Source organism: Sorex araneus, chromosome 2 (assembly GCF_027595985.1).
Source record: "Sorex araneus isolate mSorAra2 chromosome 2, mSorAra2.pri, whole genome shotgun sequence".
NCBI lineage: Eukaryota > Metazoa > Chordata > Mammalia > Eulipotyphla > Soricidae > Sorex > Sorex araneus.
In genome coordinates this window covers 122,939,750-122,956,467 of record NC_073303.1, presented here as the reverse complement: position 1 = coordinate 122,956,467, position 16,718 = coordinate 122,939,750, and the positions used below count along the sequence as shown (strand labels likewise).

Below are 16,718 nucleotides of genomic sequence, written 5' to 3'. Positions count from 1 at the left end.
CTTTAGTAATCTATGGCTACTGTACTTTTTTTCATGGAACATGCAGCAAAAGTAAATAGTATACAGAATTCAAATTCTTGATACCCAAAATTTAACTACTTTTGTTTCTGCACACACACACTGATGGGATACTTGCATATATTTGAGACAACTGGATGTTTTGAGGTATGGCCTGGAGCACTTTCTGGAAAGGTCTTTAGAGGCTGGTGTGAAGGTGGGTTGTGGGATACTTCTCACTGGCCTCCCTAATTACACAGTACTTGAACTGGAAAATTAAACTTAGGACTGACGGCCCTCTCTGCTGATGCAGCCCCTTTACTTGCCCTTTTCAGAGTTCTCTCCTATTATGTTTCCACCTCAGCCTTTTTTTTTTTTTTTACAATTTAGTTTTCAACAGATTGTTTCCTCAGTAATATTTTCAGATCATTTTTATTTAAGGGTTTTCTATACACTAGCCTCTTTAAGAAATTGTAGCCTCCCCTTTGTCTGCATGAGATTTTATTCATATTAGTAGAGCAGACAGGATCATAAATTTGTTGCATTTCTCAGAAAAACTGCATTTTTCCATATAACCAAGATAGCAAGATAACAGTGTAAAAGCTCCAGTGATGTAAAAGATTTTTTTTGCTTTTTTCTCTTATGCACACACACACACACACACAGAGAGAGAGAGAGAGAGAGAGAGAGAGAGAGAGAGAAAGAGAAATCGCTTACTTTAAATTGTATAAATTTAAAGTTAAATGGGTTTAAGCTTTAATGTATAATTTAAAGTATTTAAATATAAAATAAAATTTAAATATAAAGTATGTCTGAAAAGTGATGAGAAATCTTATTTGTTTTGCTTTTGGGTCATTCCTGCAGTGTTCAGGGCACCATATGGCATGACGGGAAACAAACCTAGGTCAGCTCCATGCAAGGCAAGTGCCCTACCCTCTGCACTATCTGTCTAGTCCCTATTTGTTTTATTTTGACGTTCTGGTTGACTTTTGATAATATTTTCTGCTGCTGCTATATTCCCCTTTTCTGACTAACTGATCTAGTTTCTGTGTATTCTGTGTAAGAACATCTTAGTGTTTTACTTTTCTCTCTGTGTTGGAAAAGAGAAAAAAAATACAAGAAAACTTTGTGATTCGGAAGCTATGTATATGTCGATGGCTTTGACTTTTTTTTTATTTTCACATCATCCTTAAAATTAATCCTGGGAACACTTACAAATGATAGAGTTCAACATCCACTTCAGAGGACAGCATCTGTGAGAAGGTGAGTGATGCAGAGATACGGCAGTCCTCTAGGGAAGGAGTCAGAGCCGTGGTGCCAATTTTAAACTGCTACCAATCACTTTCTTTGAAAAAAAAAGCATGGTGTAAGAGCCATGGAGAGCATAGCATCAGGATCGAATGTTGGAGGGAAGGCGAGTTAAGAACAGAACAGGGTTGGAATGCTGGCTTTGATCCTGGCCCTTCATGGTCCCCTGAGTACTGCAGAGTGTGACCCTCGTAGTCCCTGGCATTGCTGGCCCGGGAACTGGCTCTCGGACTGTCACAGCTGAGGCAAGTGTTATGGATAGTGACCTCTGGAGCCTCATGGGCACCCTACTCTCCCTCGGCTTCCCCGTTTTCCTCCATCCTAAAATGCAATATAGGATTGTCTTTGCATCTACTAACAGGGAAGCCGTTGCCAAGCATGATCTCAGTGGAGTACTGGAGCTGGACATGATGAGGCTGAGGGAGGAAATGAATATGAAATGACTGAATGTGAAATGAGGCAATGGACTAGCAAGTAGAGGGAATGCCCAGCAATTCTGATGTGAGAAGGGGCAAAAATATTAGACCAGTACCTAGAGGAAATGTGCGGTCAAAGGAGGTGCTTTTAGAAATAAAATGATATACTAAGAAATTAATACATCAATTTACACATAAAATTTATTCTTTTGAGTATTATTGGAACAAGGGGATTCAATAAGAAGCTAAGAATTATAGGAAGAAGCTGGTAAGAAAAATGAAAATTTGTAGAATAATTCTTGTTTGTATTGTACTTGACTGCACTTTATATTTAGTGCTTGATCACTTGCTCATAATTCGGCGGGTTTTCTGACTAATCTGGATTTCGATCATTTGAGGCACTGCCCGGTTATAAGGGCAAGGCATGTCTTATCATATTTTTAAGATTAGTATTGGGTCAAAATACATGCTAGTATATTTAAAGAAGGATTGAGTCAAAATACTAGCCAATTTGCATGCGTTAACTTGCATCAAATCACCTGGTGAAATTGACTTAAAATTTGTTGGTGCTTCTTTTCCCAAGGGAGTAAAGGAGTTTGACAATGGAAGCTCTGTCTGTTTTGATAAACTATGGACTGGGTTCTAAGTACAGTGGTTTTTCAGGCAAAAAGAGCTTTATTAGGGGAATTATTTTGAATCATGATCAAGAGCAACAGTTCCTAACCACTGGATATCATTGAATATAGAGTAGAGTTGATCACACATTCTTCTTAGGAATACCAGCTTGCTTTCTAGGCCACCACACTCTCCCGATTTCCTTCCTGTCTCTGTGACTAATCTCCATATTCTTCTGCACCTTGTTATTTTCTTTCCTTTTCTGTTCATATAATGTGAGATTGCTTTACTTGGTGTTTTTCTTGGTGCTCTTAGTGCCCCCTTGCTCCCAAGCCTTGTTGAACTTTCTGTGAGCTCATTTGTTTGCTTGGTTGAAGATGTTACTAATGTTGTTTGCTGAAGTTGTGTCTTCAACTGAAGACTCTTGAATACCAGAGTGACACATCCAATTGCTTGTTTGCCTGTCTTTTTAGTTATCTTGCATGTACCTTAAATTTGATAACTCATTATTTTTCACTTTGCTTTTCCTTCCTTCTTTATCAAACTGTTCCTCCTACAGCATTCTTTGCCTCGGCAAATGTCAAGACTGTCTGGTTACTTAGGAGAGAAATATGAGATTCATTTTTTTTTTTTACTCCTCTCTTGACCTTCAAAAACCACGTCTTGCCCCTAGGGCAGAGCTATCTGTCTCTACGATACCTTTTTTGTGTGATCCTTTTTCTTCATCTTATCGTGATTGAAGTCATCTTGCTTTGATTACTACGTTACTTTTCTAATTGATCCATATAGTTGAGGAAAATACTTTAATTGTTTTAAATTCTATTTTCTTTGAGTGAGAATTCTTCACTGATGTCTTAGACTTTGATGTATCTTTATCTGTTAACTCAAAAAAGGGTGTTCTAGCAAATAAATAATTACTCATGGATTGGTAAAAAATGTTCAGCTATTTCAATGCTTTGTTGATGGCAGACCTGTTTCTTCTCTAGATTTGATTTTTCCTTTAAAGTTGCCTCTTTTAGTTCTTTGTTTCTACTGTAACTGATGTCATGTATTGTTTTTGTACCAGCCATGCCTCATGGCTTGGCTTATTGTCTCATTCTTGGTTTTCCTTAGTATTTTCCTTAGTATTTTCCATTTCTCATCTTTTACATTTTTTGTTTTTTGCTTTTTGGGTCACACTTAGCAATGCTCAGGGGTTACTCCTGGCTCTATACTTAGGAATTACCCTGGCAGTGCTTGGGGGACCATATGGGATGCTGGGAATGGAAACTGGGTTGGCCGTGTGCAAGGCAAACGCCCTACCCACTGTACCATCGCTCTGGCCCCACATCTTTTAAATTTTTATTATTTAAATCATACCAGATGTGCTCAGGGATCACTCTGTGGGTAGTTGGGGGACCATTTGGATTGCTGGGGATTGATCCCAGGCCAGTTTCTTGCAAGATTAGTGTCCTACCCTCTGTACTGTCTGTACAGTTACTCCCCTCCATTCCCAATTCTCCTCTTCACTTCTGCTTTCTCCAAAATATCTTCCTCTGAAATTCTGGATTCCAAAAGAATTGGTTTAGGGCAGCCTCTTTTAAACTCCCTTAACATTTCTAACCATAATCCTCAAGAACTCACATAATTTTAATTTTGCACCTATCTTCCCTTCTACAGTATAGGTTAACTTGTTTATAAGAACTAGAATGGTTCTCTTTTCTCTTTTTCTCTCTTCCTCTTTCTGTTCCTATTCCTTTCCTATTTTCCCCTTCCCTCTCTCCCCTTCTCTTCTTATCACTCCACCCGCTGAGGGCTCCCTAGTATTTAAAACTACAAGTGACCTAGTGCTTTGTACTTAGTACTTTGGCCAAGATCCAAAGGAAATGTAAGAGATGGATTCCAGCCCGGGAAACTGGGATCAGGAGTCAATAAGTATACATTGAATGGAATTTGAGGAGTCATTCTCCTAATACTTGCATAGCCGTTTAAGTTGTTATAAACTTGGGATTCACTATCTTTGACTGGAAGCTGAACTTCATGCTGAGGACACAACAGAAGAGGGGACTCCATGCTCAAGTGGTTTTTGATGAGTAGGTGCCACTGAAGAGGATGCAGGAATGGAGGACTCTGAGGACTGTGGAGGCACACATGATATGCCCGTGCATTTCTGCACATATGAGGGTGATTTGGTGGGAAGCCGAAGTCCTACTTACTGATTTTAACCATGGGCCAAGATCCAAAGGAAATTTTAGTAGTCTTGTTTATAACTATAATAAAGTGGGGCAGAAGACATTAGAGATTCAAACGCTGGGACACCAGTATTTAATTTGTTCCCATATTTTGCTGGAGCACTTGGTGCTGCTGCTAATCTCTGATAGTTTTATACAACACCACCGTGCGGTTGGTGTGCCTTTCCAGAATACCACTTAGAAGTTATAGGGAGCAGAGGGGATTCTAGGGGGCAGATGGCAGGCTTATCATTTTAAACAGTCCTGGGCCTGGTTCCTCCTAGGAGTGCCTATCCAAAGAGGAGGGTTTTTTTTTGCATGTTAATGTCACTTCCTGAAATTGTAGTGTTGCTTCCAGTTCTTTCAATAGTTGCATCTTGACATTGCAGGTACTTAGTTGTTGTGTTTTCAGAGATCATAGTTTTCTTTCCTCTGACAGGGGAAATCTCCAGGTGTTAGTGCTGGTCTCTCTTGGGACACTATCATTCTGAAACTTTGGTCCAGGACTAGTACTCTAGAGCATGACTCCTGTGCCTCGTGGGAAATGCATTCTTGCTGCTTTCAGCTTGTCTATTGGGGAATAGTTCTGGTTAGCGCTGCCTTGGCACTGAACCGAAGAAGCATTGTAATACAATTCTTTTTTTTCCCCCTTTTTGGGTCACACCTGGGTTCACAGGGGTTACTCCTGGCTCATGCATTCAGGAATCACTCCTGGTGGTGCTCAGGGGACCATATGGGATGCTGGAAATCGAACCTGGGTTGGCCGCGTGCAAGGCAAACGCCCTACCCGCTGTGCTATCGCTCCAGCCCCTACAATTCTTAATATGACTGGGCCAAAGCAGTGTGGGTTTAGCCCTTGTGTCCTGGACAGAAATTACAATGAGGGTGGGATGTCACTATTGGTGGAGGCTTCACCTCTCCTTTCTGGATTAGATGTAGGAAGAAACTGTTATGCACCTGTCCTCCAAAAATGATCAAAATTAGGGTAATATGGACATAGCACTCAAGCACCAGGAAATAATACAGAATTTTTTGTGTAGTAGTACAACTACACTAAAGGAAACACCTTTAGAAATTTGTGTCTGAAGTTGCCTGAGTAGAGATGTATTAGTCATCTTAGGCCTGTGAATTGCTTATTTCAGTCTGGGCTGCTAGTCTGTGGTTCTTTTTCTGAATACACTACTGTATGGTCCACCTAAAGTTGAAGCTCAGACAAGCTTGTCTTGATTGAATATTCACCCCTCTTCTCTTTCTTTGTTAGAAATTTTGTCATCTGCCTTTTATTTCTTTGCTTATTTCTTATGTCCAATGTGAATGGCTCTCTGATGTTACCTCAGGGAAGTATTTATGAGACAAGATTTTAATTTGCAAAAGACACTTTTTTTTTCAGAATCCCTAGATTTTTATCAGTTAGATGTTTTGGATAGAAGACCAGCATCATGGATAGCACAGTTGTTTGAACTGCATATATCCACAGATATATTGTTCTAAGTGAGAATTCTTTCAGATTTTGGGATTTTTGTTATGGGTTACACATGTTTTACGTTTATGGTGTCAGTAATTGATGAGTTATGTTTAGAGAACTGCTTATGTGAAACATTTTATTTTTATTTTTATTAAATAAACTCCACCATGAGGTACAGTTTCAGACTTACAAACTTTCTTGCTTATGTGTGAAACATTTTAATAGGCAGATTTTGGTACTCTTAAACATTGAAAATAAACTCAGATTTTTAAATTTTGTTTTGTTTTGTTTTGGGGCCACAGTTGGCAGAGCTCAGGGATTACTCTTGGCAGGACTCAGGTGACCATATATAGTGCTGGGGACCAAATTCAAATCAGCTGAATGCAAGTCAAGTGCCTTATTCACTGTACTTTCTTTCTGGCTCCAAATCTAGATTTAAAAATTGAAATTTAAATAAACCCAGGGTGATGATGCCTATCAAGGAAGAAACTTACCTGCATTTCACTGTGTGTTTGGCACATTTTATGCCAAATATTTTGCAAAAAAAATGTGGGGAGTGACCATAATTTGAAGCATTTTTTTCCAAATTGTATTGGTATCTCTTAAAAAATCTTTATTATAGAACTGTCTGTGATTATACTATGAAATATACTAAACCAACTTTTGGACTGAATAAACAGGTTGCAATGATTATGTGGTAAAATGCAGATATCTTGTTATTTTAAAAAATGCACTATTTTTTATTTAATTTTTGTGTTTGTGTTAACTTTTAAAAGATGTTTAGTCACTGGACATTTGTTTACCAGGAAGACTCTAAAAGTAATTGTATTTAAGGACTTCAAATGTTTTTTGAAAATGATATAAACAGAGTTTCTGCAAAGTTTTGTTTTCTTACCTCATTTGGATATTTTATAGTATTAATTGAACAATTTGAGGTACGATACATTTGCAGGAACTTACTGATAAGGATGATCGCACTGCTAATGGATATAGCCAGCTAAGTAGAAACTAATAATATAGTTGTAGTATTTGATTTTCTCAGACACAACTAAGCTGTGGACAATATCAGACTGAATATGTTGTGGTTAATGATTGAACTGTAATTGTAGAATTTCCTACTGAATGTAAATTAAACTTGGCTTTTTTGTGTGTAGCCAGTCTCAAAGAATATAATGAAAGAAAGAAATCTATGACATGTTCTCACCCAGAGATAATAGCGACATCTTCGTTCTCGTTTTAATACTTTCTCTGATTTTGAACATTGAAACTTTTGGGGGGTTGCATATTACTCAATATTTCTTAAAAAGGTGCTACCAGTATATAGTACTACCAATAAATATGGCACTAAAGTATCTGCTCACTAACCTTTCTGATTTTTCAAATTAATAGGAAAGAATACATTATATTCTTTTTTCTTTGAATTCTTTTGATTTCAAAGAATATAGTTCAATTAGTACTATAAAATATCCAAATGAGGTGAGAAAATAAAACTTAGCAGAAACTTTGTTTATATTATTTTCAAAAAACATTCGAAGTCCTTAAATGCAATTACTGTCTTTTGATTTCTACTTCTAGGCTGAACTCTTTCAACTGTTAATTGGCTTTTTTGATTACTTTAATGAAATTGTCTTTGCTTCTACAAGTTTTCAAACATCACTTCTTCTATGACCACTCTAGAGAGTATTGGCATTTCCAGGGATATGCAGAGATATGCTAAAATTTCTATTAGAGCAGCCATAGTGAAATCAATTGCTACCATTGACACTATTTATGAAAGTTAATGCCTCTTTGTTGCACTTTTTGTAAATACAGAGCTGGTAAATATTTTTAATCTAATATTTCTGGAAAACGGTTATCATAAACATTACATCCCATCTGCATATAAGTGGGAGGAGGGTAGAGCCTTGTACATAGAAATTTCACAAATAATTGTGGCATGGATAGAGAAGATGAATAAAAGATACCTGAACCAATTTGTTAGACCCAATCCCAAAGATTTGATTCCTCATGTAGTTTATAATGATGTTACTTTCAAGTTCCATATCCTTTACAGTTTATAAAATGCAGAATTACATGTTTCCCTGTAACAGTAATTCTATAAGGAGATACTATTTCTTCTTTTACATGGGAAGCACCTGTCATTCAGCTGTGGAAAGTGAATAAGGTGGGGTTTTATGACCAGTTTGAACCAGTTCGAACTGGAATCAATACTTCAGTGCAGACCTTCTAACTCCAAAGGTCACGCTCTTTCTGTTCTCATAAATCTCACAAAAATTGTTCACTTAAAAACCTGTGCTGCACAAAAAAATTAAAAACATTCATTATAATATTCATAACAAATTACAAAGTCTACAAAGTCTACTGAAAGCAAGCTTATATTTACAAGGATTGGCTACTCTTCTATTGATGAAACTTTTTACTTGTGTGGTAGGCCTAAGCAGTGGTCTTCGACTGTTGCTGCATGGACCCATGCTGGGCTGCAGCTGGGCTGCAGACCAGGAAAATCACTGGTCTGACACTTCGGTTCTAACTACTGATCCAGAACCAGTTTGTAGGACAGGTTCAGGGGTTTAAAGGTTGACAAATTCTGAAACAAATAAAACTAGAAACTAAAAGCTGAGTGAAACCCTGAGTGTTTTCCTGCCTGCTTTTGGAAATGGCTAAAAGAGAATGCAATTTTCCATAAAATTTGAGCAACCATCTGATCAACAATGTTTGTTCATGGAGTGCCTACTCTGTTCTAGGCATTGTGCTGGATTTTTTGGTGGGGGGTGCTTTGCCTTGTGGAACTGAGGGTGAAAGATAGTGAAGAGTTTTCAAGTGCCTTGAAGAGCAAGTTCAAGATGCAGGGGGTGGGGGGTGGGGCAGTGGGCTTGGAGGTGGGTGGCTAGGTCAGCAAAAGTCTTCCTGAAAAAGTGACATTTGCACTCTTAAAGGGTGAGTAGGAGTAGGTAAGGGTTCATGACTGGATAGGCAGAGGGCAAAGTGGAATCAGTCACTTCTGGAACATGTGGAAACCGGAGAGTAAAACAATGGCATTTGACCTTCAGTGAGGTCTGGAAACTAAGGCTCTGAGAGGGCCAGTTGTTAGATTGTTTATTTTTTTCAGAAAGTCATTTTAGACTCATTCTATTGGCATTTCCACTGGTTAGGCTGTTCTTGAACTGCCTGTGATCTGGCCTTCAGATCTAATTTTGAAGCACAAAAGAAACTTTATAATAACGGTTATAGCACAGTCACACAGTGCTCAGTGTTTACTCCTGGCTCTGTGCTCTTCACTCCCAAAGGTATTTGGAGAACCCTACGAGGTGCTGGGGATTGAACCCAAGTCAGCTGTTTGCAAAGGAAGCGCCTTGCTTGCTTGTCCTGTCTCTCTAGTATTGAAACTTTTATCTTAAACAAAGAATTGTTTGCACTATAATCATTCTCTGTTTAAAGAGACTTACTTCACATGGATTTTTATTTATAAAAATGAAGAACTTGTCTATTTCTTTGAAAAATGTTATGTCATACAGAGACTGCTCTGAATCCATATAATGCTTTGGAGAGTAGTACTGTAGCACTGTCCTCCTGTTATTCATCAATTTGCTTGAGCCAGCACCAGTAACATCTCACAACAAATTGTGAGGCTTGTTACTGTTTTTGGCATATCAAATACGCCACGGGTAGCTTTCTAGGCTCTGCCGTGCGGGCGAGATACTCTCAGTAGCTTGCCAGGCTCTGTGAGAGGGATGGAGGAATCGAACACGGGTCTGCAGTGTGCAAGGCAAGTGCCCTACTCACTGTGCTATCGTATTGCCATTTTTACAATGTTAATCTTCCCAATCTATGAGGACGGGATGTGTCTCCATTTCCTCATGTCCTCTTTTATTTCTTGACGTAGAGTTTTGTAGGTTTTAGTTAAGCTGATTCTGAGTTATTTGATTTTCTGAGACACAATTGTGACTTTTTAAAAAAAATTTATATTTCATTTTTTGCATATAGAAAGCCATGAACTTTTGGGTATTGATTTTATATACAGATATATTGTTTCTAGGAGCTTTTTTGTAATCTTTAGGATTTTCAAAGTATAACATCATGTCAGCTGCAAATAGTGAAAGCTTGACTTCTTTTCTTGTCTGAATCCCTTTGATATCTTTTTCTTGCCAAACTGCTATGGCAAGTACTTCCAGTACTATATTGAATAAGAGTGGTGTGAGTGGCCAACCTTGTCTTGTTTGTGATCTTAGAGGGAAGTGTTTTGGTTTTTCCCCATTGAGAATAATGCTTGCTGTGGCTTGTGTAGCTGGCTTTGACTATATTGAGAAAAGTTCCTTCAACTCTCATTTTGAGTTTTTTTAAAAATCATAAATGAGTGCTGGATCTTGTCAAATGCTTTCTCTGAATCTATTGATATCATCATATAATTTTAATCTTTCCTTTTATTGATATGGTATATTATGTTGACTGACTTGCAAATGTTAATCCACCCTTGCATCTCTGGGATTACTCTATCACTGTCATCCCATTGCTTATTGCTCGAGCGGGCACCAGTAATGTCTCCATTGTAAGACTTGTTCTGTTTTTGGCATATCAAATATGCCAAAATGCTCTTGGTAGCTTGATGGGCTCTCCGAGAGGGGCGGAGGAATCCAACCCTGGTCGGCCGCGTGCAAGGCAAATGCCCTGCCAGCTGTGCTATCGCTCCAGCCCATCTCTGGGATGGAACTTGAAATTCATATGAAATAGTAAAATTCCATGAATAGCTCAAGGACTTTCTGGGAAAAAGAATATGGGAGGCATCACCTTTCCCAACTTCAACCTGTATTACAAAGTGCTAGTATTTAAAACAGCATGGTATTGGAACAAAGATAACAAACTTGCAGAACAATAGAATAGAGTTTAATATCTTGACACAGAGCCTCAAATATATTATCACTTGGTCTTTGATAAGGAGCAAGAAATATGAAATGGAGTAAGGAAAGCCTCTTCAACAAAGGTGCTAGGAAAACTGGACAGCAACATGTAAAAAAAATGAACACAGACCTCTATCTAACACCATGAACAAAAGTCATATCAAAATGGATTAATGCTTGAGTGAATCTACTGAAAAAACTCAGGTATGCAGGACTTGTGACTGAAATCTCCAGGCTCACATGGAGTCAGGAATGGGTCATCTTTCCCCATCATTCTGTGCTTCCAGTAGCTTGAGAGTCATGCCCACAAACTGCTTCTGGTACCATATAAGATCATTAACAGCCATGAACCAGAGACAAATAAATCTCTCGAAAGAGAGCAACATGAGAGCAACACACCATAGAGATGCCTCCAGACCTCAAAGTCATCATCTAGTTCTCTGTATCACTGTCATCCCATTGTTCGTCAATTTACTCGAGCAAGCACCAGTAATGTCTCTATTACACTCAGCCCTGAGATTTTAGCAGCCTTTCCTTACTCATCTTTCCCAATGATTGGAGGTTCTTTTAGGGTCAGGAGAATGAGCCCTATTGTTACTGTTTTTGGCGTATCAAATACTCCACGGGGAGCTTGCCAGGCTCTCCCGAGTGGGTAATAGACTCTCTGTAGCTTGTCAGGTTCTCACAAGAGGGAGAGCTAGGCTATTAGATGTCACATGGCTGCATCTCTGAGCATGGCTGTAGCTAGGTTCCAGAGGTCTTCAACTGTCGAGGCTCTGCTCGGGGTGGGGATAGGAACGCAACCTGTCCCCTCCTACAGGCCCTGGTGAAGACAGCCAGGCGCAGGGGCAAGAGACTGCTTCATTCTCTTATGGGAGCTCGGTTTTAGAGTCTCTGGATGTTGGCCCTTGATGGGATTACACGGCACCAGGGGCAGTTTCTGGGTGTGACTGCCTAGTTACTGGAAAATGGGGAATCTGGGTGGAAGAGGCAGAGTCCCAATCCGAGCAGCCTTGGAGATCTCGGCCTGGGGTCCAGCACACCTGGGTTCCTCTGCCGATTCCTTCATGCATGAAGCTCGTCCTAATGTGTGGAGAGTGGTCTTGAGCATCTAGTTAAAAAAAAATTAAAAAACAAAACAAAATGGATTAAAGACCTCAACATTAGACCTGAATCAATAAAGTACATGGAGGAAAATGTAGGCAGAATCCTCCATGACATTGAAGCTAAAGGCATTTTCAAAGATGAAACACCACTGACCAAGCATGTGGAAGCAAAGATGAACAAATAGGAATACATTAAACTAAGAAGTTTCTGCACTTCAAAAGAAAAGGTGACCACGATACACAGGCAGTCCACTAAATGGGAAAAATTATTTACCCAATACCCATCCGATAAGGGTTAATATCAAAGATATGTAAGGCACTGGTAGAATTTTACAAGAAAAAATTATCCAACCCCATCAAAAAATGGGGAGAGTAAATGAACAGAAACTTCCTCAATGAAGTAATTCAAATGGCCAAAAGGCACATGAAAAATTTATCTACATCACTAATCATCAGGGAAATGCAAATCAAAACAATGAGATATCATCTACACCACAGAGACTGGCATGCCTCAGTGCTGGCATGGATGCGAGGAAAAAGGAACTCTCCTTTGTTGTTGGTAGGAATGCCGACTGGTCCAGCCTTTTTGTAAAAAAAAATTGGCATTCCTCTAAAACCTAGAAATTGAGCTCCCATATGACCTAGCAATACACTTCTGGTAAAATACCCTGGGGGCCCAAAAACACAACAGAAATTTCATCTACACTTCTATGTTCATTGCAGCACTATTCACAATAGCCAGAGTCTGGAAACAACTCGAGTGCCTGACAATAGATGACTGGATAAAGGAACTGTGGTTTTTTATCTACACAATGGAATACTATGCAGCCACCAGGAAAAATGAAGTCAAGAAATTTGCTTATAAATGTATGGACATGGAGAGTATCATGCTGAGTAAAATGAGTCAAAAGGAGAGAGACAGAAATAGAATAGTTGCACTCATCTGTATGGTCTTAAAAAACTATGAGACTAATACCCATGGATGGTAGAAACAAGGGTCAGGAGGACTGGCCCATGAATGGAAGCTTGTTACAAGTAGAAGGGCTGGGGAAAGGCAACTAGGATAGAGAAGTGACTACTATGACAATGATAGTTGGAAATAATCACTCTGGACCAGATCTGAATGCTTAAAGTATGTGAAGGGATATACCTGATAATCTGTCAATGCCTGTACTGTAAAACCATCAATTCTCAGAAGGAAATAGAGAAAGAAGAAAAGTGCCTGCAATGGAGGAAAGCAGGGGTGGGGGTAGGGGTGGGAACAGCAGCATGAGTGTGGTAGGAGGGAAAGTTGGTTGTGGGAAACGTACACTTGTGAAGGGATGGGTATTGGAATATTGTATGACTGAAACTGGATCGTGAACAACTTTGTAACTGTGTATCTCACAGTGATTCAATGGGAAAAAATGGAATTTATGCACAAGGGGATCTCTATCTGTCAAATCACAGACAGTAGTAGCTTTGAAATAAGAATTTTTATTTATTTGGTTTATGTACCACACCCAGTGTTGCTTGGGGGATTATTTCCTGAACTGGGCTTGTCGATTTTTCCCTGCAGTGTTTGTGGGGATCATGCAGTGTTTGGGATTTTTACCATGTAGTGACAGGCATACCTCTCGGAGAGACTGGCACGCTACTGAGAGTATCCTGCCCGCACAGCAGAGCCTGGCAAGCTACCCATGGCGTATTCGATATGCCAAAAATAGTAACTATAGGTCTCATTCCCCTGACTCTAAAAGAGCCTCTAATTGTTGGGAAAGACGAGTAAGGAGAGGCTGCTAAAATCTCAGGGCTGAGTGTAATAGAGATGTTATTGGTGCCCACTTGAGTAAATCGACGAACAATGGGATGACAGTGGCAGTGACAGTGATACAGTGACAGGCATTAGACCCTTGGGCCTTCTGAGTGCAGAGCATGCGGTAAGTCCATGAAGAGCATCTCTCCAGAATCCAAATTAAGAATTGGTTAAAGTATATGTTTTAATTTGTAGAAATTGACTTCTCATAGATATGAAAAATTAATTTAATGATTAGAAGTTAAAATTTTAGATACATAAGATTGCTTCCATTCAAGTTAAGTGGAAGAAATCCATTTAAGATGAGCTACAAGTTTAAAACTTTGGTTTTTTGGGTCTCACCTGGCAATGCACAGGAGTTACTCCTGGCTCATGCATTCAGGAATTACTCCTGGCAGTGCTCAGGGGACCATATGGGATGCTGGAAATCGAACCTGGGTTGGCCGCGTGCAAGGCAAACACCCTACCCACTGTGCTATCACTCCAGCCCCAAGTTTAAAACTTTGGGATGTTTGCTTTTATTGAAATATCCTTGACTAGGTTTTTTTAAAATAATTTATTCATTGAAATGTCTCTATTGAGAAATAAATGCACATAGTTTTGTACCTGTGCTCCTGTAAATACAGTGGTAGGAAAGGAACATATTACATGGAGTTCAAAGCGAAGATTTTCATTCCAATTAAATTTTGTCCTTCACAATTTCTGTCCTTTACAATAACTTGAATAACATATAACCTCAGTTTCTCTTCCTCCATTAAACAAGAGCAGTATTGTCACTCATTCACAACATTTGCTGGATATTAAAAAATAGTTGGAAGTACAGTAGCACTGTAGCACTGTTGTCCCGTTGTTCATCGATTTGCTCGAGCGGGCAACAGTAATGTCTTTATTGTGAGACTGGTTGTTGTTATTGTTTTTGGCATATCGTATATGCCTTGGTAGCTTGCCAGGCTCTCTGAGAGGTATGAAAGAATCAAACCCGAGTTGGCCGCATGTAAGGCAAACACCCTACCTGCTGTGCTATTGCTCCAGTCTGGAAGTACAGTATAAATCAAAAATATCTTGTGATTAATATGTATATATAAATGTTTCATAAGTAGATTTATATATACCTATGAAGACCTAAAATCTAAGATAAGCAAAAGTAATTGAGGACAAGTACATACATAAATTGAGCACGTTAATATGTAAAAGAAATAAGTGAGTTATTTAAACATTTATATTGTTGAATTTGCTTGTATCTCCTAAAATTTTTATTATTACTTGCTTATTTTGTGATGTTCACTCATGCCAAGAGAGAATTCTTTGGTTTTTATAAAATGCCCTGGTGCATTTAGTTGTTATTTAATTGCTACATATGGATGGTGTGTGGTCTGTGTGTGTGTGTGTGTAAAGTGATGGGACATAGATAAAAGTTGAATAAAATTTTATCTGCCAATAAAATGTCATGGTGTAGAAACAATTGTGGATTAATAAATAGATGAAGCATCCTTGTAAGTGGGTTGCTTTTTAAAATTTGATTTACATTCTACTTTAAAAATATGGCTGCACCTGGACATGCTCTGACCTACTGTTTGATCTGAGACAGAATTGCTCATTGAGAGTGAAAGTTCATCTGGGTACTCAGACACTATTGGGGCCTGGTGAAGTCCCCCTCTTCTGAGAAATGCTCTGACCATCATTGTTGAAATCTGGCCTTAGTTGTGGTGCTTTTGTTTTTTAATTCTTGGCAAAGTTTATATTACATGTATGCTATTCAATTGTGTTTAGTTTATGGAGAATGTATTTAGTCTAAAAATACACAATTACCTGGTCACTATGCTTAGCCTTTGGAAAAAACCAGATTGAAAGCCATTTACTTTCCTTTGAAAAGAAATAAAGGAAGGCAGCTTAAATTAAGACCTGAAAACAAGGGACTCTGTTTCCCAACTCCCTGGCAGTGCGCATTGCCCATGCTAAAAGCCTTGCTTTCTGTTGTGTTTTCCTTGCTTCGCGATATCGAAGAGGGGTGATGGCACTCATTTGTGCAGTGCTCGCATCTCTGCAGCAGACTGCACTCCGGAGACAGCCTGGAATCTCGGTGCTGGAGTTCCCCCATTTTCTCGGGGACAGAGAAGGGTCTGCCCGTTTCCTTTTCCTCTGTCCAGGAGTAAAATTGAGATGCTACCTGGCCCCCATTTTTATGACTTCTGAGGTTTTCTTGCTTGGCAGCCAGATGTGCTGAAACTCCTGACGACGGCAGCTCTTCCTCGCGTGTTTTTAATAGGCTTAGAGAAATATGAGTCGAGTACATGAAAGCAGCTCAGCCTCACACTTCAGCTGGGAATGCCCAAAAAGCTCACTGCTGTTTAGAATTCTGGCTACAGTCGGGAGGAAGCCGAAAGCCGCACGGGCACTGAAGCTCTTACGACTGAATTAGAAGAATAATGACTGTACAATTAACTATCAACCTCTGCTCATTTAAGCACAGTTTTTACAGAGCTCAGGAGAAATATGGAACTTGATTGGCATGTTTTTATTTGATGGTGTCTGCAAATAGATGACTTTAAAGACAGGTGGTAAGGAAAAATAAGAGAAGAAAAAAAAGAGAAAGAAAATGCAATTTGAGACGTTGCGGCAGGTCTGCAATTCTGTTTTATCTCATTTTCATGGGGTCTTTTCATCCCCACCAAATATTTTGCAAAATGAGCTTTTTGGACAAACACTGGACAATGCAAGGTGAGTAAAGCTCTCTTTTCTTTTAGTTTTGATATTTTTAGAATTGTCCTCTTCTGTGCCTGCCAAAATTCTTCTGTATTGCAATGTTGATATTTTAAGGGTGTTGTCTTTCTATCAAAAAATTTTATGTAGTGTTTTTCTTAATTGATTTTTAAGAAGAAAAACAAGCTTACTTCATAGCCTAAAAAGCATC

At 39.0% G+C, this 16,718-nt stretch overlaps 1 protein-coding gene across 50 annotated transcripts in view; it reads left to right on the top strand.

Moving 5' to 3' along the window:
• Positions 1-16,718, top strand: part of RIMS2 (regulating synaptic membrane exocytosis 2) — a 547,885-nt gene that overhangs the window by 186,329 nt on the left and 344,838 nt on the right. For 3 of the 50 annotated variants that reach the window (XM_055125246.1, XM_055125245.1, XM_055125242.1), the window contains exon 1: positions 15,884-16,525. The exons of 42 other annotated variants lie outside the window; for them this stretch is intronic. In XM_055125246.1, the coding sequence (XP_054981221.1) occupies positions 16,404-16,525 (122 nt within the window). In that variant the 5' untranslated portion in view covers positions 15,884-16,403. Of the gene's footprint in view, positions 1-15,878; positions 16,526-16,718 lie in introns of those variants that run through there. 5 more of the 50 variants (XM_055125240.1, XM_055125243.1, XM_055125236.1 and 2 more) reach the window with 4 other exon arrangements.